Here is a 27,083-nt window from a genome sequence, read left to right as displayed (position 1 = left end):
ATTAATCAAAAAATGACATCCATACAGCACAATAGGACATCTGAGAGATCCATGCAGCCGTACATGTGAAGGTGGGGGAACTGGATCCCTGGGAAGCAGTGGAAGGAGGTGAGCAGATCTCCTTCCCCTCCCCAGCAGCAGCAATCTAGGGCATGGGACCTCACACAGTGGCCGGCACATGACCCTGAGACGAGCTGGGGGGACAGGCAGCCCTCTGCAGAAACACTTTCCTTCTTGGAGTTGCTTCCCCACCCCCGGGAACACTACGCCAAAGTGGCTCAGACACCATGTGGGCACCCCCATGAAGCTGAGCAGCCGGAGAAGGCCGCCAGTGAGTACAGAGTGGGATCGTGTGCACATGAAAAAAGTGCCCTCCCCCTCTCTTGCTAGGAGCACCAGCTCGGCTGGCTAGCCAAGGCAGCAGATCCGCACCAGAGTGCCACACCAGAATGTGAAGCAGCAGCTTCCAGTGGGCAAACGCAGAAAGCCGTATTGGCACAATTTCCAGCAGATGTGGTGGGTTCAGAAAACACAGCTCCTGCCCCCCCCAGCGGCGGCAGATGGAATCTATGACCAGATACTACCACTATGCACTAGCGAACGTACACTCCATCGAACACCATGAAGAAATACATTATTACTCCAGAGCAGAAGGAAAACGACAAGCGTCAAGAAACCAATGCTGAACTCATAGAAATTTGCAATGTAAATGATGGAGAATCCAAAGTAGTTATCATAAAGAAACTCAATGAGTTACAACAAACTCAGAATGACAGTTCAATGAACTCAGAAATAAAATTAATGAGCAGAAGGAATTCTTCAAAAAGAGATTGAAAGTCAAAAAAAAAAAAAAAACCCCCACAGAAATGCTGGAGATGAAGAACACAATGAACGAGATAAAAAACAATCTAGAGTCCTTAAAAAACAGAGTTGACATTATGGAGGACAGAATTAGTAATTTAGAGGACAGAAATATATAAATCCTTCAGATGGAGGAGGAGAGAGAAACAAGACTAAAAAGAAATGAAGAAATTCTCCGAGAAATATCTGACTTAATTAGGAAATGCAGCATAAGGATTATAGGTATTCCAGAGGGAGAAGAGAGGGAGAAAGCAGAGAGTGTGTTCAAAGATTTAACAGTTGAGAACTTCCCAAACCTGGGGAAGAAGCTGGAATTATAAGTAAATGAAGCCAATAGAACTCCTAATTACATCAATGCAAAAAGATCTTCTCCAAGCCATATGTTAGTAAAAGTGGCAAAAGTCAATGACAAAGAAAAAATATTAAGGGCAGCAAGGCAGGAGAAAATAACCTACAAAGGAACCCTTATTAGGCTTTCAGCAGATTTCTCAGCAGAAACCCTACAGGCTAGGAGAGAGTGGAATGATAAATTCAAAATTCTGAATGACAAAAACTTTCAGCTAAGAATACTCTATCCAGAAAAACTATACTTCAGATACAATGGAGAAATAAAAACTTTCCCAGATAAACAAAAGCTGAAGGAGTTCATTGCCATAAAAACCCCTCTACAAGAAATGATCAAGAAGGCCTCATACCTGAAAAAGAAAAAAAACCAAAAAACAAAAAAAGAAAGGTTTTACAAAGCCTTGAGCAAGGAGGTAAATAGACAGACAAAATCAGAAAATTGCAGCTCTCTATCAGAACAGGTTAGCAAACACTTAATTATAACATTGAGGATAAAGGGAAGGAAAGCATCAAAAATAACTATAAACATTTCATTTTAATCTCAAACTCACAACACAAAACAGAATAAGTTGTGACAACAAGAACTTAGATGCGGAACAGGAAAGGGATGGAAACTGCTTAGACTAAGTAGATAAGAGGCCATCAGAAAATGGACTATCTCATCTATGAGATCTTTTATAGAAACCTCACGGTAAACACTAAATAAAAAATCAGAATAGAGACACAGATAATAGAGAGAAAACTGAGAACATCATATAAAATCACCAAACTGAAATGGCAGTCAGAAATACATGGGACGAGAAACAAAGGAAATATAGAACAACTGGAAAACAAGAGATAAAATGGCAGCATTAAGCCCTCAATATCAATAATCACTCTAAATCTAAACAGATTGAATTCTCCAATCCAAAGACACAGAGTGGCTGGAAGGGTTGAAAAACAAGACCCAAAAATATGCTGCCTACAGGAAACACATCTCAGCTCTAAAGACAAACAGAAGCTCACAGTGAAGGGATGGAAGACCATACTCCAAGCTAATCACAAACAAAAGAAAGCAGGTATTGCCGTGCTTATATCAGACAAAGCACCTTACACATTGGGTCTCCTGATTCTCCAGTTTGCAGATAGCAGATCATGGGACTTCTTTTTTTTTCTGTGAGAAAGATCAGCCCTGAGCTAACATCCATGCCAATCCTCCTCTTTTTGCTGAGGAAGACCGGCTCTGAGCTAACATCTATTGCCAATCCTCCTCCTTTTTTTTTTTTCCCCCAAAACCCCAGTAGATAGTTGTGTCATAGTTGCATATCCTTCTAGTTGCTGTGTGTGGGACATGGCCTCAGCATGGCCAGAGAAGTGGTGCGTCGGTGTGCGCCCGGGATCTGAACCCGGGCCGCTAGTAGTGGAGCATGCACACTTAACCACTAAGCCACGGGGCTGGCCCTTGTGGGACTTCTTAGTTCTGTTTCTCTGGAGAATCCTGAATATTATATAATGAAATTGGAGGAAAAATATTCACAAAAATCCATTAATTTATTATAGTGAGAAATAATGAGTCCTAATAATCCATTAATTAGCTTTCTATTGATATTTGATATCAGTATTTGTTGTCCAAGATCCGTAGATTTAGTAAACATAAAGAATAAATAATAAATCCCAAAAGTATAGCTTTAACATATGTATTGACATATGTATTAGTCAGCTCAGGCTGCTATAACAAAATACCATAAACCGGGTGGCTTAAACAATAGAAATTTATTTTCTCACAGTTCTGGAGGCTAGAAGTCCAAGATCAAGGTTCCGGCTGATATGGTTTCTGGTGAGGGCACTCCTTCCAGCTTGTAGACAGCCACCCTTTCACTCTGTCCTAACATGCTCTTTCCTTGTGTGTGCAGAGAGAGGGAGAGAGAGCTGTGGTCTCTCTTCCTCTTCTTACAAGCATGCCAATCTTATTGGATTAGGGCCCCACCCTTATGACTTCATTTAAACTTAACTACCTCCTTATAGGCCTCATCTCCAAATAGAGTCACACTGGGGGTCAGAGCTCAACATACGGATTTGGAGGGGGTACACAATTCAGTCTATAACAACATGTGTTACAGCAATATTTCTGGTATCTTTGGATTTGTGTTCATTATATAAACGTATCATTTATTTATTGTATTTTAAAGGATTATAATGGAAAAACATTAATCCCTTCCTCCACTTTTCTGACCCTAGGTCCTCTCTTCAGAGGCAACTACTTTCAACTTAGCTTTTTCTTCTGTTATTTACCTTCCTATTTCTAAATAATATGCCCATAGATTTGTTAAACCCACTTTTGATCTTTTTGATTGATTTACTTTTATATTAGGTGAGCATTTAGGACCCTTATGCTTCCTCACTTCTTCTATACCTATTCTCCCAATATAACATTCTAATATTTTACAAAGAGTTCTTTTCTTTTAAATGAACTTTTTTTTGGGGGGAAGATTGGCCCTGAGCTAACATCTATTGCCAATCTCCCTCTTTTTCTCATTTCTCCCCAAAGCCCCCGTGCAGAGTATGTTGACTTTGTACTGTTATCCAGAGTCACAAGTGCATTGTGACTATATCTCTTTTGTCGTTCACCTTTTTGTTTCTCCTAAATTTAACATTAACTTTTTTTCCTACTTTCCTAGTCTCCTATTCATATTTCACTAATTCTCCAAGCAGTTTCTGTTTTTTAATTTTTAGTAACTTTTTATTATGGAAAATTTTAAATACATATGAAAGTAGTGAGAATAATATTATTATATACACTTGAGCCCTCATCATTAACCTTCAGATATCAACTCTTGTTCCAAGGAATGCAAGGTTGGTCTAACATCAAAAAACCAATCAATGTAATAATACACCATATTAATAGAATAAAGGACAAAAACCTCATGATCATCTCAATAGATATTGAAAAATTATCTGACAAAACCCAACACTCTTGCATGAGAAAAACATTCAACAAACTAGGAATAGAAATAAATTTTCTCAACCTGATAAAGGGCATCTATGAAAACCTCACAGCTAATATTCTACTTAGTGGTGAAAGATTGAATGCTTTCTGCCTAAGATTGGAAATAAGACAAAGATGTCCTCTTCTGCCATTTCTGTTCAGCATTGTAGTAGAGGTTCTAGCCAGGGCAATTAGGCAAGAAAAATAAATAAAATGCATCAATATTGGAAAGGAAGGGGTAAAACTATCTTTATTTGCAGATGATATGAACTTGTATACAGAAAATCCTGTGGAATCCACATACACAAATAACTACTAGAACTAAGAAAGAGTTCAGTATGGTTGCAGGATACAAGACTAATATACAGAAAATCAATTATATTTCTATACACAAGCAATGAACAAGCCAAAAACAAAATTAAAACAATTCCACTTACAATAGCATCAAAAAGAAAAAAATACTTAGGCATAAATTTAACAAACACAAGACTTGTACACTGAAAACTACAAAACATTTTCAAAAGAAATTAAAGCAGACCTAAAGAAATGGAAAGACACCCTATGTTCATGGATCGGAAGACTAAATATTGTTAAGATGGCAAGATTCCCGAAATTGATCTCCAGATTCAACACAATCCATGTCAAAACCCCAGCTTGTGTTTTTGCAGAATTTGATAAGCTGATCCCAAAATTTATATGGAAATGCAAAGGACCCAGAAGAGTCAAAACAATCTTGAAAAGGAAGAACTAAGTTTCAGGAATCATATTTCCCTATTTCAAATCTTACTACAGAGCTGCACTAATGAAAACTGTGGGAACGGCAAAGGGACAGACATATAGATCAACAGAATAGAATTGAGAGTCCTGATGTAAACCCTTAGATTTATGGTCAATTGATATTCAACAAAGGTGTCAAGACAATTCAATAGAGAAAGGACAGTGTTTTCAATAATAGTGCTGGGACAAATGGATGTCAATATGCAAAAGATTGAAGTTGGACCCCTTCCTATATCATATAAAAAAATTAACTCAAAGTGGATCAGAGACCTCAATGTATGAGCTAAAACTATAAAACTCTTAGAAGAAAACATAGGAATAAAACTTTGTAACCTTGGATTAAGCAACGGTGTCTTGGGTCTGACACCAAAAGCACAAGTGATAAAGAAAAAGTAATGGGACTTCATCAAAATTAAAAACTATTATGCTGCAAATGACATAATCAAGAAAGTAAAAAGACAACCCACAGAATGGGACACAATATTTGCAAATCATATATCCAATAAGGGACTTGTATGTAAAATATTTAAACAACACTTATAATAAAAAGACAAATAGCCCAGTTTTAAAAATGGGCTAATAATTTAAACAGACATTTCTTCAAAGAAGATATACAAAGCAAGTGAAACACACTCAACATGATTAGTCATTAGGAAAATGCAAATCAAAACCACAATGAGATACCACTTCACATCCACTAGGATGGCTTTAATTAAAAAGACAGATAATAAGTTTTGGTGGGGTGTGGAAAAACTGGAACCTCATACATTGTCAGTGAGATTGTAAAGTAGAGAAGTCACTTTTGGAAACAGTTTGGCAGTTCCTCAAATTGTTAAACATACAGTTACTGTATGATGTGACAATTCCACTCCTAGGTATACACCCAAGAGAGTTGAAAATATATATCTACACAAAAACTTGCAAGCAAATTTTTGCAGCAGCAATTTTCATAAGAGGTCAAAGTTGGAAACACTCAAACGTCTACCAACTGATGAATATATAAAATGTGGTATATCATACAATGGATTATTATTCAGCAATAAAGAGGAATGAAGTACTGATATATGCTATAAGGTGGATGACCTTGAAAACATTATGCTAAGTGAAAGAAGTCAGTCACAAAAGACCACATATATGATTCCATTTATATGAAAAGTCGAGAATAGACAAATCTATAGACAGAAAGCAATTAGTGGTTGCCAAAGGTTAGGGTGGGTTAATTGGGGAGTGACTGCCAGTGGGTAGGGAGTTTCTTTCTGGGGTGATGAAAATTTCTAAACTTAGGCTGTGGGGATGGTTTCACAACTCTGTGACTCACTAAAACCGTTGAATTGTACACTTTAAACAAATGAATTTTATGGTATGTAAATTATATCTCAACAAATATTTAAAAAACAATGTACAAATTACGTAAAAAGAAAAGATGTATGCTTAAAGTGTGTGTGGGGAAAGAATGCATAAAATGAAACAGCTTGTGTCAGATCAGAAAACAGCAATCAACCCTCTTTCGTTCATAGTCCTGCCCACTTTTGCTCTCCCATATTAATTTAGATCAAATATGATTTCAACTATTAATATTTCAGCACATTTTTAAAAGATAAGAATTCTTTTTAAACATAAACACAATATTATCAAAACTAAAAAAATTAAAAATATTTCCTTAATATCAAATATTTTGTCAGTGTTCACGTTTCCATTTTCAATATCTTTTAATAAACATTTGCACGTTAGCTACATCCAATAACCTCCTAGTTTCCTTTATTCTTGCTTTTGGAGTCTCAGTTCTCCCCTTGACCCTGCAGGCCTGCGGCACGGCCGCGGCCGGGGCCCGCTCTGCAGCGCCCCACGCGGAGTCTCTTGTCTTGGCTGCTGTGTTTTATTTTTGTCTTGCGCCCTCAGCTTTCTGGAGCACATTCTAAGAGGTTCCTAAGAGAGGGTGCATGGGAAACATGTGTTTTTTTCAGTTCTTAAGGACCTGAAAATGTCTCTTTTCCCACTTAATTGCAAGTTTGTTGTTCATAGACTTTCAGGTTGCAAATCGTTTTCCCTCAGAATTTTGAAGGAATTTCTCCAATGTCTTCTGGTGGGCAGTGTTGCCATTGACAGGTCTGATGCAGTTTTCCTTTCCCCTTTTGAGATGTGACTTGCTTTTTTCTTTTTGGCAACTTTTTAGGAACCTCTTCTTGTTCTGAAAATGTACATCTATATGCCTTTTTCATTCATTATACTGGATCCTTGATAAGCCCGGTCTTTTACTTGTGTAAAATCTTCTTGTAAGATTTTGAAAGTTTCTTCCTTTCTTTTATTTTCAGCGACTCCTACTAAATTCTGAGCTTCCTAGATTAGAATCTCATTGTCTCTATTTTTAATAGTCTGCTTCCTTTGGTTCACCCCTTTCTCATCACATTTTTTTGGCTATTTGAACTTCAAAAGAGTTCATTCTATATATATATATATTTTGTGTGTGTGTGTGTGTGAGGAAGATCAGCCCTGAGCTAACATCCATGCTAATCCTCCTCTTTTTGCTGAGGAAGACCAGCTCTGAGCTAACATCTATTGCTAATCCTCCTCCTTTCTTCCCCCTAAAGCCCCAGTAGATAGTTGTATGTCACAGCTGCACATCCTTCTAGTTGCTGTATGTGGGACGCGGCCTCAGCATGGCCGGAGAAGCGGTGCATCAGTGCACGTCGGGGATCCAAACCCAGGCCGCCAGTAGCGGAGCGCTCGCACTTAACCACTAAGCCATGGGGCCGGCCCTCATTCTATATTTTTAATTGCTCATTTTACTAACAAGCTGATCTTGTTGCGTGAAATCTGGATTCTAGTCCCAGCTTTGGGCAGGTATAAAGTTTTAAACAATAAGAGGTTATTATTAAGGGCATGATGCAGGTAAACATTACATTCATTTACTGATTAATTAAATCACTTAATTAAGTACATTTATTTAGTGCTGTGTGCCATGCACTGAAGTAAGGACCAGGAACAGAAAAAAAGTGGTAAACTGGTGAACCTTTTCACAGGCTGAGAAAGTAGGAAGATAACATTGAAAAAGAGAAATTAACATCAGAGAGCCTACTCAGTGCTGGGGCTTTATCATGGCATTACTAACTCACAATTTTGTGAGCAATTTGTTATCTCCCTTTGCAGATAAAGAAGTGGGGCTCAGAGCTGTTAAGAACGTGCCCTGGGTCAGTCAGTAGTGAACTAGACTCTGTGTCCAGTTCTGAGTGCAGAGTTCATTCTCTGACCGTTATACTGAGCTCCAGACACCTGATAGTCAGTCTCGAAGCCCGCGTAGGAAGTCTGCTATGAGGATGCAGGGACGTTGTAGAGAATCCACTGTACCTCATTCTCAGGGATTAGAAGCACAATTGAAGGTCCCTGGAATTCTCATCCCATCTTTCTGTTATCTCTGCCTGTTGGCTTACCCCGCTTTGCACTCTCTATTTGCGGGCTTTCTCCGCTCTTTCTGGGCATTCCAGAGATCCTGTGCTTACATGTCACAATTCCAGTGACATAAAGATGCTGACTTGACTCTTTAGTGCAAATCCACATTCCCGAGAGAATCTAATGGATTTGGCTTGGTTTAGGGCTCTGTATGTGGTTCGGTGGATTATGGTTGGGTCTCCCTGCCTCTCTGTACTGTGGTGGGGCTAAAGTTCCCAGGGAGAGAAATGGGTGGAGGGGATTGTTGTCATCTGAAATGCTGGGCAGACTTCTGGAGAGGTAACCACTTCATGGGTTCAGAGTGAGCCCACCCTTGAAGGCAAAGCAGGTGGTCACCTACATTATTGAAACTGAAATCATATTTCCTCACCTCTTATATCCTATTTCCTCACCATGTTTAGGTCTATTCACATGAATCTTTTTGTTTTGCTGAGGAAGATTGGCCCTGAGCTAACATCTGTGCCAATCTTCCTCTATTTTGTATGCAGGACGCCTCCATAGCATGGATCGATAAGCGGTGTGTGGGTCTGTGCCCAGGATCTGAACCTGCGAACTCTGGGCCGCCAAGCAGAGCACGCGAACTTAAACACTATGACACCAGGCCGGCCCCACATGTATCTACTTTTTATTTTTTTTAATTTTTTTGTTTATTGCAGTAACATTGGTTTATAACATTGTATAAATTTCAGGTATACATCATTATACTTCTATTTCTGCATAGATTACATCATGTTCACCACCCAAATACTAATTACAACCCATCACCACACACATGTACCGAATTATCCCTTTCTCCCTCCTCCCTCCCCCCTTCCCCTCTGGTAACCACCAATCCAATCTCTGTCCCTATGTGTTTGTTTATTGTTGTTATTATCTACTACTTAATGAAGGAAATCATATGGTGTTTGACCTTCTCCCTCTGACTTATTTCACTTTGCATAATACCCTCAATGTCCATCCATGTTGTCACAAATGGCTGGATTTCATTGTTTCTTATGGCTGAGTAGTATTCCATTGTGTATATATACCACATCTTCTTTATCCATTCATCCCTTGATGGGCACTTAGGTTGCTTCCAAGTCTTGGCTATTGTAAATAACGCTGCAGTGAACACAAGGGTGCATGTATCTTTACACATTGGTGTTTTCAAGTTCTTTGGATAAATAGCCAGCAGTGGAATAGCTGGATCATATGGTAGTTCTATCCTTGATTTTTTGAGGACTCTCCATACTGTTTTCCATAGTGGCTGCACCAGTTTGCACTCCCACCAGCACTGTATGAGAGTACCCTTCTCTCCACATCCTCTCCAACACGTGTTGTTTCCTGTCTTCTTAATTATAGCCATTCTGACGGGCGTGAGGTGATATCTCATTGTAGTTTTGATTTGCATTTCCCTGATAGTGATTTTGAACATCTTTTCATGTGTCTGTTGGCCATCTGTATATCTTCTCTGGAGAAATGTCTGTTCAGGTCTTTTGCCCACTTTTTAATTGGGTTGTTAGTTGTTTTGTTGTTGAGATACATGAGTTCTTTATGTATTTTGGAGATTAAGCCCTTATCAGATGTATGGTTTGCAAATATCTTCTCCCAATTGTTAGGTTGTCTTTTCATTTTGTTGATGGTTTCCTTTGCTGTGCAGAAGCTTTTTAGTTTGATGTAGTCCCATTTGTTTATTTTTTCTATTGTTTCTCTTGCCCGGTCAGACACGGTGCTTGAAAATATGTTGCAAAGACCGATGTTGAAGAGCGTACTGCCTATGTTTTCTTGTAGAAGTTTCATGGTTTCAGGTCTTACATTCAAATCTTTAATCCATTTGGAGTTAATTTTTGTGTATGGTGTAAGGTAAGGGTCTACTTTCATTTTTTTGCATGTGGCTATCCAGTTTTCCCAACACCATTTGTTGAAGAGACTTTCTTTTCCCCATTGTATGTTCTTGGCTCCTTTGTCAAAGATTAGCTGTCCATAGATGTGTGGGTTTATTTCTGGGCTTTTGATTCTACTCCATTGATCTGTGTGTCTGTTTTTGTGCCAGTACCATGCTGTTTTGGTTACTATAGCTTTGTAGTATATTTTGAAATCAGGGAGTATGATACCTCCAGCTTTGTTCTTTTTTCTCAGGATTCCTTTAGCTATTCGGGGTCTTTTGTTGTTCCATATAAATTTTAGGATTCTTTGTTCTATTTCTGTGAAAAATGATGTTTGAACTTTGATAGGGATTGCATTGAATCTATAGATTGTTTTACGAAGTATGGATATCTTAACTATGTTAATTCTTCCAATCCAAGAGCACAGAATATCTTTCCGTTTCTTTGTGTCTTCTTCAATTTCTTTCAGAAATGTTTTATAGTTTTCAGTGTACAGCCCTTTCACCTCTTTGGTTAAGTTTATTTCTAGGTATTTTATTCTTTTTGTTGCAATTGTAAATGGGATGGTATTCTTAATTTCTCTTTCTGCTACTTCATTGTTAGCGTATAGAAATGCAACTGATTTTTGTATGTTGATTTTGTATCCTGCAACTTTACCATATTCGTTTATTACTTCTAAAAGTTTTCTGGTGGATTCTTAAGTGTTTTCTATATATAAAATCATGTCATCTGCAAATAATGAGAGTTTCACTTCTTCCTTTGCAATTTGGATCCCTTTTATTTCTTTTTCTTGCCTGATTGCTCTGGCTAGGACTTCCAGTACTATGTTAAATAGGAGTGGTGACAGTGGGCATCCTTGTCTGGTTCCTGTTCTTAGAGGGATAGGTTTCGGTTTTTCACCATTGAGGATGATATTAGCTGTGGGTTTGTCATATATGGCCGTTATTATGTTGAGGTACTTTCCTTCTATCCCTATTTTATTCAGAGTTTTTATCATAAAAGGATGCTGTATCTTGTCAAATGCTTTCTCTGAATCTATTGAGATGATCATGTGATTTTTATTCTTCATTTTGTTAATGTGGTGTATTACGTTGATTGATTTGCCAATGTTGAACCATCCCTGCATACATGGAATAAATCCCACTTGATCATGGTGTATAATCTTTTTATCGTATTGTTGTATGCGATTTGCTAGTATTTTGTTGAGGATTTTTGCATCCATGTTCATCAGTGATATTGGCCTGTAATTTTCTTTTTTTGTGTTGTCTTTGTCTGGTTTTGGTATCAGGGTAATGTCGGCTTCGTAGAATGAGTTAGGGAGCTTTCCCCCCTCCTCAATTTTTTGAAAGAGTTTGAGAAGGATAGGTATTAAGTCTTCTTTGAATGTTTGGTAGAATTCACCAGGGAAGCCGTTTGGTCCTACACTTTTATTTTGGGGGAGGTTTTTGATTACTGTTTCGATCTCCCTACTGGTGAAGGGTATATTCAAATTCTCCACTTCTTGATCCAGTTTTGGAAGGTTGTATGATTCTAAGAATTTATCCATTTCTTCCAGATTGTCGAATTGGTTGGCATATAGCTTTTCATAGTATTCTCTTATAATCTTTTGTATTTCTGAGGTGACTGTTGTAATTTCTCCTCTTTCATTTCTGATTTTACTTATTTGTGCCTTCTCTCTTTTTTTCTTGGTGAGTCTAGCTAAAGGTTTGTCAATTTTGTTTATCTTTTCAAAGAACCAGCTCTTGGTTTTATTAATTTTTTCTATTATATGTTAGTCTCTATTTCATTTATTTCTGCTCTGATTTTCATTATTTCCCTTCTTCTACTGATTTGGGCCTTGGTTTGTTCTTCTTTTTCCAGTTCCTTTAGGTGCATTGTTAGATTGTTTATTTGAGATTTTTCTTGTTTGTTGAGATAGGCCTGTATTGCTATAAACTTCCCTCTTAGAACCGCTTTTGCTGTATCCCATAAATTCTGGCATGTCGTATTTTCATTTTCATTTGTCTCTAGGTAGTTTTTGATTTCTTCTTTGATTTCTTTGTTGACCCAGTCGTTGTTCAGTAGCATTTTCTTTTTTTTTTTTTTTTTTTTTTTAAAGATTTTATTTATTTATTTTTCCCCCCAAAGCCCCAGTAGATAGTTGTATGTCATAGCTGCACATCCTTCTAGTTGCTGTATGTGGAACTCGGCCTCAGGATGGACAGAGAAGTGGTGCCTCGGTGCACGCCCGGGATCCGAACCCCGGGCCACCAGCATCGGAGCGCGCACACTTAACCACCAAGCCACGGGGCCGGCCCAGTAGCATTTTCTTTAATCTCCACGTATTTGTGGCTTTTCTGATTTTCTTCCTAGAGTTGATTTCTAGTTTCATACCGTTGTGGTCAGAAAAGATGCTTGGTATTATTTCAATCTTCTTAAATTTATGGAGACTTGTTTTGTGGCCTAACACGTGATCAATCCTGGAGAATGTTCCATGTGCATTTGAAAAGAACATGTATTTTTCGGTTTTTGGATGGAATGCTCTGTATATATCTACTAGGTCCATCTGTTCTAGTGTGTCATTTAAGGCCAATGTTTCCTTATTGATCTTCTGTTTGGATGATCTATCCGTTGGTGTAAGTGGAGTGTTAAAGTCCCCTACTATTATTGTGTTACTGTCTATTTCTGTTTTTATGTCTGTTAATAATTGCTTTATATATTTAGGTGCACCTACATTGGGTGCATAGATATTTACAAGTGTTATATCCTCTTGTTGGATTGTTCCCTTGATCATTATGTAATGCCCTTCTTTGTCTCTTTTTACAGTTTTTGTTTTAAAGTCTATTTTGTCTGATATGAGTACTGCTACCCCAGTTTTCTTTTCATTGCCATTTGCTTGGAGTATCTTTTTCTATCCCTTCACTTTCAGTTTGTGAGTGTCTTTAGGTCTGAAGTGTGTCTCTTGTATACATCATATATATGGGTCTTGCTGTTATCCAGTCAGCCACCCTATGCCTTTTAATTGTGGCATTTAGTCCATTGACGTTTAAAGTAGCTATTGATAAGTATGTACTTACTGACATTTCTTAACTTTTTTTTCTTCTCAGTGTTTTAGTAGTCCTTCTCTGTTCCTTTCTCCTTCTATACAGAATTGATGGTCTCTTTAGTTTGACCTCTGTCTGAAAGCTCTACTCTTTAACTCCCCTCCTCCCTCCTTTTATGTTTTTGATTTCGTATCTAACCTCTTTTTTGTGCATTTGTATCCATTACCCTCTTATCATGGAAATAGATAATTTTTCCTATTTGTGGTCTTCTCTTTTCCTCTTAAATCAGTCCCTTTAACATTTCTTGTAGGACTGGTTTCTTGGTGACAAACTCCTTTAATTTTTGCTTGTCTGGGAAATTTTTGATCTCTCCTTCCATTTTGAATGATAACCTTGCTGGGTAGAGTATTCTTGGCTGTAAGTTTTTTCCTTTTAGCACTTTAAATATATCGTGCCACTCTCTTCTAGCCTGTAAGGTTTCTGCTGAGAAGTCAGCTGATAGCTTTATGGGGTTTCCTTTGTATGTAACTTGTGTTTCTCTTGCAGCTTTTAGGATTCTCTCTTTATCTTTAATTCTGGACATTTTGATTATGATGTGTCTTGGTGTGGGCCTCTTTGGGTTTATCTTGTTTGGGGCTCTCTGTGCATCCTGTACCTGGATGTCTGTTTCCTTCCTTAGGTTAGGGAAGTTTTCATCTATTATTTCTTGAAATAGATTCTCTGCCCCTTTGTCTCGCTCTTCTCCTTCCAGGACACCTATAACACGGATGTTAGTCCACTTGATGTTGTCCCAGATGTCCCTTAGACTGTCCTCACTCTTTTTAATTCTTTTTTCTTTTACCTGTTCATCTTGGGTAATTTCTTCTAGTCTTTTGTCCGGCTCGCATATCCGTTCTTCTGTATCTTCTACTCTGCTTTTGAGTCCCTCTAGTGAATTTTTTATTTCCAGTATTGTATTCTTCATTTCTGATTTGTTCTTTTTTATATCTTCCATTTCTTTGTTGACATTCTCACTGAGTTCTTCTATTCTTCTCCCCAGATCAATGAGCATCCTTAACACTCTTTGTTTGAACTCTCTGTCAGGTAGGTTGCTCATTTCTGTTTCACTTAGTTCCTTTTCTGGGGTTTTGTCCTGTTCCCTTACTTGGAATGTATTCCTTTGCCTCCTCATTTTACCTCTTTCCCTGTGCTTGTGTCTATGTATTAGATAGCTCAGCTATGTCTCCTGCTCTTGGATAGGCGACCTTATATAAGTGATGCCTTAGGAGGCCTGCAGTGTTCTTCCCTAAGTTCTCAATGTTCCAGGCGTGACCCCCATGTGGCCTACGTGTTTCCTTTTGTTGTGGCCCGTTTGCTCTCCCTGTAGGCACCCAGGGTGTCCGAGTTATGCTCCTGGCCACCCGTTGCAATGCTCAGCTGCTTGTAGTTGTTGTGGGCCCTTCAGTCTCTTTATCAGGTCTGGGGAGCCCCAGTACTGTTGGCTGCAAGTTCTAATACCACATTTGTGTTGCAGTATTTCTTTTAAGTGAGTAGGCCCCCAGTGTGGCAGGTTGTTAGGCTCAGGGCCTTACAATTGCTATAAGCCTCCAGGCTTTAGGTCTCTTGTCAGCTCTCTGAGGAATGCCACTGGGTGGGGCTGCCCTCAGGCACGGGAGCACTCAATTGTTTCAGGCTTTGCAAGGTGGGGCAAATCCCCTATGTGGGTCTTTGAGAACACAAGTCTTCTGCAGCTGACAAGCCCTGCCACCCACAGGTCCACAGACACAGTCAACGCAGTCCTGCCCCGTGTGCGTTCCCCGACCGCCTGAAGTGGACCCAGTCTCTCCGCAGCGGGAGCCCCACACACTCCACCACCACCCCACACTCTTCACCCACTCCTTGTGCACGCCCTGCCCCACTGAAGTCGGCTCAGTTGCCAGGCTTCAGAGAATCCAGTCACCAATCTATGCAGGCCCACACATTGCCCGAGCGCTTGTTGTTGGCTGGGGCCAGTCCCTAGGGAGGGCTGCCTGCCCTGGGTGAGCTGGATTAAATCAGTGCTCTAGTGGGTGGGACAGACCTGGGCTAGCAGGCCCCAGGGAGAACTCCAACGGCGTCTGTGTCAGCATGCCCACACCAGGCCACAACAATGGCTGCCGCCAATGTCCCAGTCCCTGGAGTGGTCTAACCTCTCAGCAAGATGCACTCAGGGCCTATAAGCTGAATCTCTTTTCACCAAAGCACTGTGCACCTTTCTTTCTGGTGATTTTAGTTTGCTTTCTGAAACGGGTGAGTTTGCGTGTGGGCCCTTTAAGAGCCAGTTTTAATTTCTTTGTGAACTAGCTTTTCTGGGTGCACTCCCCAATGTTTCAGTAGCAGGCAAAGGCACATATTATGCCACTTGTCTCGATTGTGCTGGGTCCACAAAATGCCCACAGCGGGGGCACTGCCCAGCTCAGGGCCCCGCTCCTCCAGGGAGGGCTGCGTACCTTTGGGCTGCTCCCGGGCAGCCGTGAGGTGCTGCGGCTTGTGAAGGTGGTGGTTTTTCTATCCAGAAGGCAGTTTCTGCCTCTTCCACCTCAACTAGGCTTGTCCTTTGTTGCAGGAGTTCCTCTTATCCAGTTTTCAGTACTGTGTCAGGGGTAATTTTTCCACGAGTAGTTGTAAATTGGCTGTGTCTGCGGGAGGAGGTGAGTTCAGAGTCTGCTTACGCCGCCATTTTGACTTCTGACCCTGTATCTACTTTTTAAAAGTAACAATTTGAAGGTCACAACTTGATTTTTTCTCACGTAATCACATTTTGAATGCAGGTGAAAAAGATTTTCCTTCTAATTATTAACTTATACATAAATAACCAAATGGTTTTTAACACTCATGGGTGAAAATCAGCTCAAAGAGATCTGCAAACTTGTATCAGGTTTCCCTTGGTGTTTATCTTGAAGCAATAGCTGATTTTCAGATACCAAAGCAAAATAGAAGAGTCTTGAGACAGGTTGTGACCACTACATTCTGATTTAATCATATGGTATGAGTACTTTTTGTGCACTGTGCCATTCACCAAATACCAAAACCGTGTCTTTATGGGAAACTTCACCCTCCTCATTACTATTTATCTCCAGCTACACATCAGCTAACAAGTGGTTTAAAAAGAACACAAAGCACTGTATGCCTTTAGCAAGCCTTGGCTTTGCTGGTAAATAGTTGTTACACTTCTGCCAAAATCTGTTCATCGGAATATAATTCTCCATCTTACCCCACTTGAAGCATAACTAAAGCTCATTGTACACAAGAGATGCCATCCATCTCAGAGGAGGCTGGAACCTGAGCAGTGCCCAAAGGAAGGCTGAGCGTGGCTTCCAGCTTCAGTTAGAAGGCAGATGTGAGGAACAGTGGGTACCACAGTCTACGCCATCGCATACCAAAAGGTCAAGTTATGTTCTCTCAAGCACCTGATATTCTAGGTCTTGAACGTCTAAAGACAGTAGTAATTTGCAATTCCAATTCATGAACTAATTTAAAACCCCAAAGAGACAGTGTCTAACATAAAATGACTAGGCATAACAATATACAGTTAAACAAATTTAATAGAAATATTAAAATTATTACATTTCCTCTCATTGCTGAAACCATGAAAGAATATTCCTTTTGCAATCAAAGTAATAATTTATCATGCAAAAAGGCATTTTTGTTATTACATTCATAAGTAGAGACTATATTTCAAAACAAGTTTACATAGACTTCAAAAAGGCTTGGACTTGAGAAAATGAAATTTATTTAAAGACTATTACAGGTACACTGTATGCTGCTGGCATGCTCATCTTCACAGTTTATAAAGTGAAAACTAATCTTTTAAAGTCAGCTCTGAAATAGATGCATTTTCATTAATACATTCACTAGTTAGGTCTGTTCTTCTAAAACAGGAGAAAAGACAGATATATGAGATTTTTTAAAGAACAAACTCAACATGTCAGCAGCAAATTTCAGTGAAATTAAATTGGAAACCAATGTTCTGAGTAACCAAAGTACAAAGTCAGTTCACCAGCTGAGACTTAAAATTAGAATATAAATTAGAAGGCTTAAGAGAAATTCATAGAACATACTGTGCAGCAATCTTCTAACAAACAAATATTAAAAATAGAACTCTCAAATTTATGATTTAAGAACACAATTTTGATCTAGTCAATAAAATATATTCAGAGGCATCAAAGGCAATGCCACCACCGCGAGGTACTCTCAATGACTGTGAGAATGTAGCTCTGCGCTTTCGGGTGTCTTTCTAAGATCCCCTCTGACGGAAGCGTATGGAATGACATTATCTGCTGAAACATGAAAGCACCAGTTTCGTACCTAGATATAATGCTGAGTAATATAGTCAAGGTTCTGATAAATTTTTATTTGGGGAGATGGAGAGAATTCTCAAAACAGACTCATAGCTTAGAAGTAGTTGATCCATAATGAGCTTGGAGAGACACCATGAAGTCACCCCAAGGGAATGTGGGGCCTACTCATATTCAGTGTTATACCAGCAAGTACTAGGGCTTCTGACAACATAATGAGTTTTGAGATAATATACTTTAGGGAAAAAAAGAACAGTTCATTTTAAAGTAAATAACTAAATAAATTGTATTTTAACTTATAACTGCAACATATTTACTTTATAGTCCCTTAATAAACATGCCAACTTTACCAATAAAGCATTTTCCTTCATATTCTCATTAACAAATTTTCTTTAACAATTTATAACTATTAAAAATCTATCTGCAAGTCTAACCCTGCAATAAACAGTCTTGTGACATTATTTTAAAAGCCTAAATTCCAGTTGGTAGGGTCCCAAAATTTAGTTTAACTTGAAAATTCACAGTATTGCCCAGAAACAGGCGGGTGCTGAGACTCCAGAGAAGAAGGAGTGAACTCATTCTTGGTGTTTCACCTGCAGCAGCCTGGAGAGCCCAGAGTCAAGTGCCGGGGGCTGATACCAAGACCTCAGGCTGTTGTACGTGTCCTTCATCCTGAGACTTTTAAAATCTATCTGACACGGGTATTGTACAAATACATGTAGATGTGAATATATACACACACTTTCTGACAAAACAATGACAGCAATATATGTGAGCCTTTTTTGCCAAATGGATTCTATTTGGTTAATAAATAATGTTTTTTCCACCAATCTATCGAAGTCCAGACCAACTATGCAGATAGGATGCCCATCCGGAGGAACGGGAAGCATTTTCTTCCTCACCTTTGGGGAGATTAAAAAAAAAAAAAAAAGTTAATCTTCTTACACCATACTTTGACGTTATGAATCCACTCTTGAACTTTCAGTATTTGTCTTTCTCTATCAGACAATTCCAAAATAAACTCCCCGGCACAACTAAGTATTTCTGACAATAAGGGGAATTTTTTACATTCTTTTAAAACATAAGCCTTTATATGACAACTTAGAATCTAAAACCAATAGATTTATGGTAAACCTCAAAACTAAACAAACCCAAAACAACAGTTTAATCATTTAAAAATCAGGTTTACTGACGTCTAATTTACTTACAATAAAATTCATCCTTTTTAGGTGTAGTATGAGCACTTCCACACCTCAAAGCTCTCAGGCCCTTTTTAAGCCAGCCCTTTCCCCACTTCTTTGCAACCACTCATCCGTTTTCTGCTCTCATAGCTTTGCCTTTTCCAGAAAGTCACATGAACAGAATCACATCGTATACAGCCTTTCAAGTCTGGCTTCCTTCACCAAGCACCGCGTGCCTGAGAACCACCGGTGCTGCCGTGCAGACCACCAGCTCCTTCCTTTTCACTGCTGAGTGGTCTTCCCTGTGTGGCTGCTCCAGTTTGTTTCTTCATTGCCCAGTGAAGGACATCTGAGTTGTTTCCAGTTGTTAGCAATTTAAAATAAAGCTGCTATAAACATTTGTGCATAGGTTTTTAATTAAAAAAATTTTATTGAGAAGTGATTCACATACCATAAAATTCACCCTTTTAAAATGTATGATTCAGTGGTTTTTAGTATGTTCAGGAGGTTTGTGCAGTTTTTTGTGTGAATGTATGTTTTCATTTCTCTTGGATAAAAATATCTTGGGAGTGGGACTGTCATTACAGTGAATATATGTTTAACATTATAAAAAATGCCAAACTTTTCCAAGGTGGTTGTATCAGTTTATATTGAGTGTTCCAGTTTCTATTTTTTATGATCAATGCAAATAAATGCTGTCTTAAGTTCAGAAAAATTCTGGGCTTCCAAGAAAATTTCAGAAAAGGTCTCCTTTATTGTATTCTCCTTAATATGATTTGTATATTAATACACACGATTTCAAACTTTTACAACCTTAAAAAAAAGTGAACATCTCTTTTCATTATATGTCCTTTCCCTCACTCCTCCCTTCCCCAGAAGCAACCATTACTAAATTTAGTATATACCCTTCCAGACACCTTTCTGTGTTTTCAGATATATGTATGTACAACAGTCGGATCTTGTGCAAAGTATTTTCAAAATTTTAAATGGAGAAATTCTATAGTTTACAAGGCATTTTCTTTTCTTTTTCTGTTCATTGTCTAGTTTATCCATGTACTAGTTACAAACTGCTACATCACAAATCACCACAGACTTATTAGCTTAAAACAGCACACATTTATTAGCTCACAGTTTCTGTGTGTCAGGAGACCAGGAAGGGCTTAGCTGGGTCTCTCAGAGTCTCTCACAAGGCTGCAATCAAGGTGTCGGCCAGGGATGATGTCTCATCTGAAGGATCAACTGGAGAAGGATCCACTTTCAAACTCATGTGGTAAACAGCAGAATTCAGTTCCTCAAGAGCTGCTGGACTGATGGCCTCAGGTCCTTGCCATGTGGGCCTCTCCAACATGGAGGCTTGCTTCACCAAAGTGTGCAAATGAAGAAGGCAGAGAGAGTCTGCTGGCAAGACAGAAGTCCCAATCTCTTGTAACCTAATCATGGAAGTGACATCCCATCACGTTTGCTGTATTCTGCTGGTTAGAAACAAGTCACCAGGCCAGCCTACTGGCCATTCAAGGGGGAAAGAATTACAAAAAGGCATGAATGCCTAGAGGAGGGAATCATGGGGGCAGGAGGGTTTTTACAAGTCTGTCTTCCACAATCTGCATGGAGATGAGCTTCTAGAAAGCTGGAGGAAGTGATATTCTTAAGGAATGCACAACTGGCACTGATTCTGCTTTCTCCCATCAGAGAAGGTAGCCTTGCTCCCAAGAATAATGAGAGCCGGGTGACTGTAAACATTTCCCTAAATGAAAATGCAGAGACGTTGTATGCTCATCTGGAATGAATGGTATACTCTAAGTCTTAGAACACAATAAAAATGCAGCTCTGTTCTCAGATGGCAGGACCCCAGCCTGTGCAGACAAAATTCCTGGTAGCTTTTCATTTCCTTAGGTAAACAGGGACCAGAGAAAAGCCCTGCTGAGAAAGGGTGCAGTTGCTCCTGCCCTGACCAATTGTTCTCTTCTGATAACGTTCTATATCCTCTGCAAATCAAATCAGGCACTTACAGTGAGTCAGTGAGTGTGCATTCTCTTCCTGCCAGCCTGGAGATGATCAAAAAAGCTTATGATAGTCTTAGCCTTTTTTCCAATTGAGTTCTTGGCCTTCTTCCTCTTTACTTACTTCTAAAGAGTATCAGACCTGGGTATATGCTGTATACCAAGTAACAACATAGAGCTTTGTAAATTATAACTGAGTTGGGGAGTAAAGGTGTAGAGAAGCAACTTTCAGCTCTTGCTTGAGCAGCAAAGTTAAGATCCCAATTTTGCATAGAGAGATATTACATGACTAACCTATTTGGGGAGCAAAGCTGACATCACAAGTTGTATCTCAAGTAGAAAAGAAATATGCAATCTGTGAACTGTGCTGGGATCTGATATGCAGGGAGCAGGGTGAGTTAACATTTACACTGAAGCAGAGCAACAATCTACACTTCTTAGCAGTGTCTTCTTCATGTTACTTGTTTGGGGATTAATGTGGCACTTTATGTTGTTTTACCTTACACAGAGACGCAACAGGCAGCTCTGAGCAGCTCATGACACTTTCCTTGGGGTGCAAGTTGTGTCTTTAATGGGTGTTTATTATAAGGAGTTTGAGGTCATGTGTCAGAGCTGGATAACCTACTTTATTGCCTAAGCTAATGTTTCTCAAATATTTGTGACACACACTCAGAGAGAGAAATCAGGAGCTGATACAGTCAGACAGATACCAACATCCACACATACCTAGACAGTTCCAAGAAACAATTCTTACCCTTACTAGATTCAATGTATGCTGATGTTTGTTTGCCTTATTCTATTTTTAAAAAATATTCTGGGGGCTGGCCCCATGGCGTAGCAGTTAAGTGCACGCCGTCCGCTGGTGGCGGCCTGGGGTTCGGATCCTGGGAGCACACCAACACACCGCTTGTCAGGCCATGCTGTGGCGGCATCCCACATAAAGTGGAGGAAGATGGGCACGGATGTTAGCTCAGGGCCAGTCTTCCTCAGCAAAAAGAGGAGGATTGGCATGGATGTTAGCTCAGGGCTGATCTTCCTCACACACACACACACACACAAAAATTCTGGATGTGATCCACCAAATTAATTTCACTATCCACTAATGGTTAGCAACCTGCATAAAAAAATGCTGTTATAAACTACACAAAATCAGAGATCACAAACATTGCTTCAGAGAAGATGAAGGAGGCAAGAGGTATTTTGTTCTTTGTTGTTATGGTCCTATTCCTTTCAGTGTCAGGAAAAGTTGCTCTTAGATCCTCTCTTCTGGCACCCCACACATGTGGAATGTCGGTTATTATCTTCAGGGCCTTGGTAAAGAAATGTCCCTGGTGTGGCCCAGGACCCATATCTATAGTATGGCGACAAGTTTCCTCTGCATGACATTCCTTCTTGCATCTCCGATCTTCCACCTAGAAAACTTTCCTTAGACATGAAGTACATTGTTGAGAATTTCCAATGGAGGCAAATTCTTTAAGTTTCTGTTTATCAGAAAAGATCTTGAAAAATAATTTTACAAGGTGGGCAGTTATTTCTTACAGCACATTAAAGACAGTATTCCACCAATGCTGCTGAGAAGTCCATTGTGAGCCCATCTGTTATTCCTTTAAAGGTAATGGGGTGATGTGTGTTCTTTCTCTGGTTGCTTTTGAGATTTTTCTCCATCCTCTTTTGGGGGCAGTTTCACTTTTGTGTGAATAGAGGTAGACTTCCTTTTATTTATCCTACTTGAAATTTTATTGAGATTTTCAAATCTGTGGGTGGATATCTTTCAGCAGTTCTGGAAAATTTTCAGCCATTCTCTTCAAATATTGTCTCTACCTCATTTTTTTCTCTCCTCTCCGGAACTTTAATTATTAAATATATGTTAAAAGTCTTCATTCTATCTTCCAGGTCTACTACCCACTCTTCTGTTTTTTTCATTTTTTTGTTATTCCACGCTGAACTCTGAATTTCTCTAATTCCTTCTGACCTATTTTCCATTCTCTCTTAAGCCACATCTAGATCTGCTGCCAGACCGTAACTGTTTTTAATTTAATTTTTATAAGTTTTCTTTTATTTGCTTACACAGATTTGAGATTAGAAGTGAATAACATTTAAAAGGTAAACTAGGGGGGCCAGCCCTGTGGCCTAGTGGTTAAGTTCAGCACATTCCGCTTCGGCAGCCTGGGTTCGGTTCCCGGGCGTGGACCTATACCACTAGTCAGTGGCCATGCTGTGGTGGTGAACCACATACAAAATAGAGGAAGACTGGCACAGATGTTAGCTCAGGGCGAATCTTCCTCAGCAAAAAAAAAAAAAAAAAAAGAAAAGAAAAGTAAACTAGTTTAAGTTTAATAAGTGGGGATTTTCTACATGTTTACAGGACTTAGCAAAAGCATGTCAGAGTTCTGGGTTTCTAATGAACTTCTATATATATCCTGTGTGGAATGACCAATGATCTCTGTGTCATTGGGACCCTTAGAGTAGTCTCTTTGAGATCTTTTAATCAATGGACCTTCAACTTACAGGAGTCACTTGAGTTTAGTAACATCTACATTACATTAAACATGCTGGGCTTTTACAAGAGGACTATTAGATGTGCTCAATATTTTGAGATCATATCATTGTTCAACTTGACAATTATGTTTTAATTTAAAAATACATATATCTTTCCTAAAGTCTTGGTTAATCTTACAATGAAAAAAATAGTTTTACCTTTGGTAGAATAAATAAGTAATATATAAAAGCAAACTGATAATTTAGGATAACTATTTTACTAAAAATGTACATGATGTATTATTTTTGATCTTGTGACAAAAATGCTATTGTGGCTAAGGTAATGTACTCTACAATTAGCAGAACTGAGATTACTATCAGTGTTAAGAACATTTCTCCCTCATCATTGGAAAGATGTATTGTAGAAAACAGATTCAAAGAAACTACCAGTACTACTTATGAAGTATTCCTGCAAAAAAAAAAAAAAAAAAAATTAAACGTGACTTATATCAGTTCTCTAGATCAGGGATTCTCAAGGCATGGTTGCCAGAGCAGGTCCTCAGAGCATTAGCATCACCTGGGAACTTGTTAAAAATGCAAACTCTTGGGTCCTACCCTAAATCTAGTGAATCAGAAAGTGGGGTAAGGTCCAGCAATTTCAGTTTTAATAATTGTGCTAGATGATTCAATATCCGCTCAACTTTGAGGATCACTCTCTAAATCTATCAGTTTAGTTCGTATTTATAGGGGACAGAGGATTATGTTAAAGAACACCAATGTGATGAGCTAAATCAATCAGAAGTGGGACAACCAGACATTTGGGACCTACTGATATGACGTCTTAGAAAGTACACAACACTACCTGTAAGGGATTTCTGTCTTCCATCCCACCCAACTGCACCTGGATCTAATCAGACATCTCACATCCTAGTTACAGGCAATATTGGAACAAGTTAAAGGTCTTGAAGGGCCAGATCCAGAATATGACTTTTACAGCACAAATGACTAGTTTCCTTAACTAATAAATGACACATTACAAGAAGGAACATGGAATTGCTATAGACAACAAAACAAAACAAAGCTTAAGGAACATCAACCAAACGCAATGTGTGTGTCCTATCTGGGATACTGTAAAAAGACACTTGTGATAACCCAGGAACACTGAACAGGAGCTGGGGATAGATGACAGAGGAGTCCAATACACACTGAAGTATTAACTGGGGAAATCATATCATGTGTGAAATTTGCTTTAAAATCTCTACTCCTGCCAAAAGAAGACCGACTATGAGTTGAAAATTGTTAAAGATGGGTGACAGCCACAAGGGACATTACAGTATTCTCTCTGTATGCTTAAAAATGTTTTAAAACTAAAACAAAAATGAAACCATGATTCTTAAGATGCAGTTTGAATCAAGATACTACAGCAGCTGTATGTGAAACACTTTAAAGGAGTTTATGAAATCATAGCATTAAATCTATTTGACATGAAAATCTAAGCTCCAAATACAGTACAGCTTCAAAGCTGCGGATGCCTGGAAAAATAGACTGCTGGATATGATACGGACCAAGTGTTAAGCCATATGACTCTGTTGTCTCTAGACTATTTGGGGGTGGAAGAGATGAAGAGGAGAGAAGAAGGAGAGAACAAGCCAACACATGTTAAAAAAGTATGATATTAAAAAAACCAACATTCTTTGATAGAATTCAACGCTAGGATTACAAATCCAATTTCCAAAGAACTGGAAGATCAAACTAAACACTGTATTGTATTTTGCTGCATGTTAAAATTATATAAATGCACTGGAGTTGCCTGAGAATGTTAAAAAGTCAGCTTTTCAAATCTAGTCACGAATTACACATATGATAGAACTCTTCCAAATGAACAAAGTTTTAAAGTTATAAAGTCACAGTGTCATGAAAAAGATTGTAAGCACACACAAAGTCTCAGCCACAAGGCCAACATTTAATGTAAGCTATAAAACAAAAGCTGTAAGACTTTCCTTCACCCACCTTGTGCAATTGCAGCAAGTTTTCCCTTTTCTTCAGGGCTGAGCTGCAACATTGTGTCTATAACAGGAAGGAGCCTCTCTCTTTCACTACCTGGTTTCAGGAAAATGAACTGTAGCAGGACATTCTTCAAGTACTCCAGGTTGGCTACAGACTTCTCTCGTTCCTGATTTCTTTCCAATCTTCTTATTTCACTTTTGAGAAGCTGATGTTAGAGTAATGAGTTGAAAATGGGTTTTAGGAGCTTTTGTTTAAACAAGGCAGACTGAACACATGCATTTTTCTTCTCTTATCCCTGAAATGCCCCAAAAATGACAATAAAGGAGAGACTAGGAAAGGAGAAAAAAGTAGATGAGAACTATCAAGAAATTCCCAGAAGATGGGAAGTGAAAGTGACTCAGTCCAGCAGCTTCCCAAGTTTCCCACAGAAACACCAAGAAGCCTCAGCCTCAGAAGTACAGAGTAGCATGGAAACCGGGGCTGAAAATGAGGACTGATGTGAAGTCTACACAGGTTAATACCATGATGCTCCACCTTCTACTCTCCACAGAAAATGAACCAGTGGGCTCAGGGCTCTGGGACAAGACACACTGTGAGCACGGCAAGCCAGAGTTTGAAAGCAGGGGCTGAAGGAAACTTACACATCCACCACTAATCCCCTTCCCTGGCTTGAGCCCAGAACCCCAGGCCCTTAAGTTGTCTACAGTGAAATTATGTTTACATGATGAACAGCACTTAACCAAAAGAAAAGTCGAGTCCAGGATAGAGTGAAAATTCAGGAATGTAAGACAATCTAAAATACTACCAGAAAAATAGGGAAAAGATGATATGAAAAAGATGGCAGGATGTTAGTCTTTGAGGAAGATTTCTGGGTTGAAACAACAAAAAAATATTGTTATGTTTTATCATTTTAGGTTTAGTCCAGGAAAGTTAGCCAGCTCTGTCCTAAAACCTAGGGTCATTTAAAAAAGTGACAATAAGGTCTAAGAAATCATGTGAGAATGTAAACTTGTGGAAATATAACATTTGTATGGTCACTTAGGTTTACTGGGCTAATTGGTGATTTGTTAGATGTGATAACGTTTTGACTATGTGGGAAAATGCTATTTTATAGAGATGTTTACTAAAATATTTAGAGGTGGGATATCATGACATATACAATTTACTGTAAATAACTGAGTAACTCAGCATTAAAAAAATTAATTTGACAAGAACAGCTGGTGCCCCTGCACAGAGGTAGGACAATCTACTTGGGGAGGCATGGCACAGTTTTTCAGACAGACAAGAGCTTGAATTTTGCTCCACCATTTATCAGCTTCAATTGTTCTCTCCTCCAGTGATTACGAGGATTAATTATGATAATACATGTAAAGCCCGGGGCCTGGCTCATGAGAACTGCTCAGTAAGTAGTACAACTACATTTGGAGAAGTGACTCATCAGCCAGCCAGAATGGAAATATTTCACTTGTAAAATCCTCAACTGCTCCACAATCTACCTTTTTCCTACACGTTTCTAGTGCTGACTTGAAATAGGAAAAACTGGGGCCGGCCCCATGGTGTAGGGGTTAAGTGCGTGCGCTCTGCTGCTGGTGGCCTGGGGTTTGGATCCTGGGCGCACACTGATGCACTGCTTGTCAGGCCATGCTGTGGCGGCATCCCACATAAAGTAGAGGAAGATGGGCACGGATGTTAGCCCAGGGCCAGTCTTTCTCAGCAAAAAGAGGAGGATTGGCATGGATGTTAGCTCAGGACTGATCTTCCTCACATACACACAAAATAAATAGGAAAAACTTGCTATGATACTCTGCCATCTCCACC

The 27,083-nt window shown here is 39.1% G+C and overlaps 1 protein-coding gene across 2 annotated transcripts in view; it reads right to left on the bottom strand.

The window, feature by feature from the left end:
* Positions 1–16,828: 16,828 nt before the first annotated feature.
* GCC2 (GRIP and coiled-coil domain containing 2) overlaps positions 16,829–27,083 on the bottom strand; it is a 50,681-nt gene continuing 40,426 nt past the window's right edge. For both annotated transcript variants that reach the window (XM_087426334.1, XM_087426335.1), the window contains 2 exons: positions 25,269–25,470; positions 16,829–18,501 (listed from right to left, as the gene is read on the bottom strand). In XM_087426334.1, coding sequence (XP_087282460.1) covers positions 18,431–18,501; positions 25,269–25,470 — 273 coding nt within the window. In that variant the 3' untranslated portion in view covers positions 16,829–18,430. The remainder of the gene's footprint in view (positions 18,502–25,268; positions 25,471–27,083) is intronic.

The sequence above is a fragment of the Ceratotherium simum genome, chromosome 40 (assembly GCF_057802395.1).
Source record: "Ceratotherium simum simum isolate JZ-2026a chromosome 40, ASM5780239v1, whole genome shotgun sequence".
Lineage (NCBI taxonomy): Eukaryota > Metazoa > Chordata > Mammalia > Perissodactyla > Rhinocerotidae > Ceratotherium > Ceratotherium simum.
Note: the sequence above shows the minus strand (reverse complement) of the source record. Positions and strands in the feature narration are given on the sequence as shown.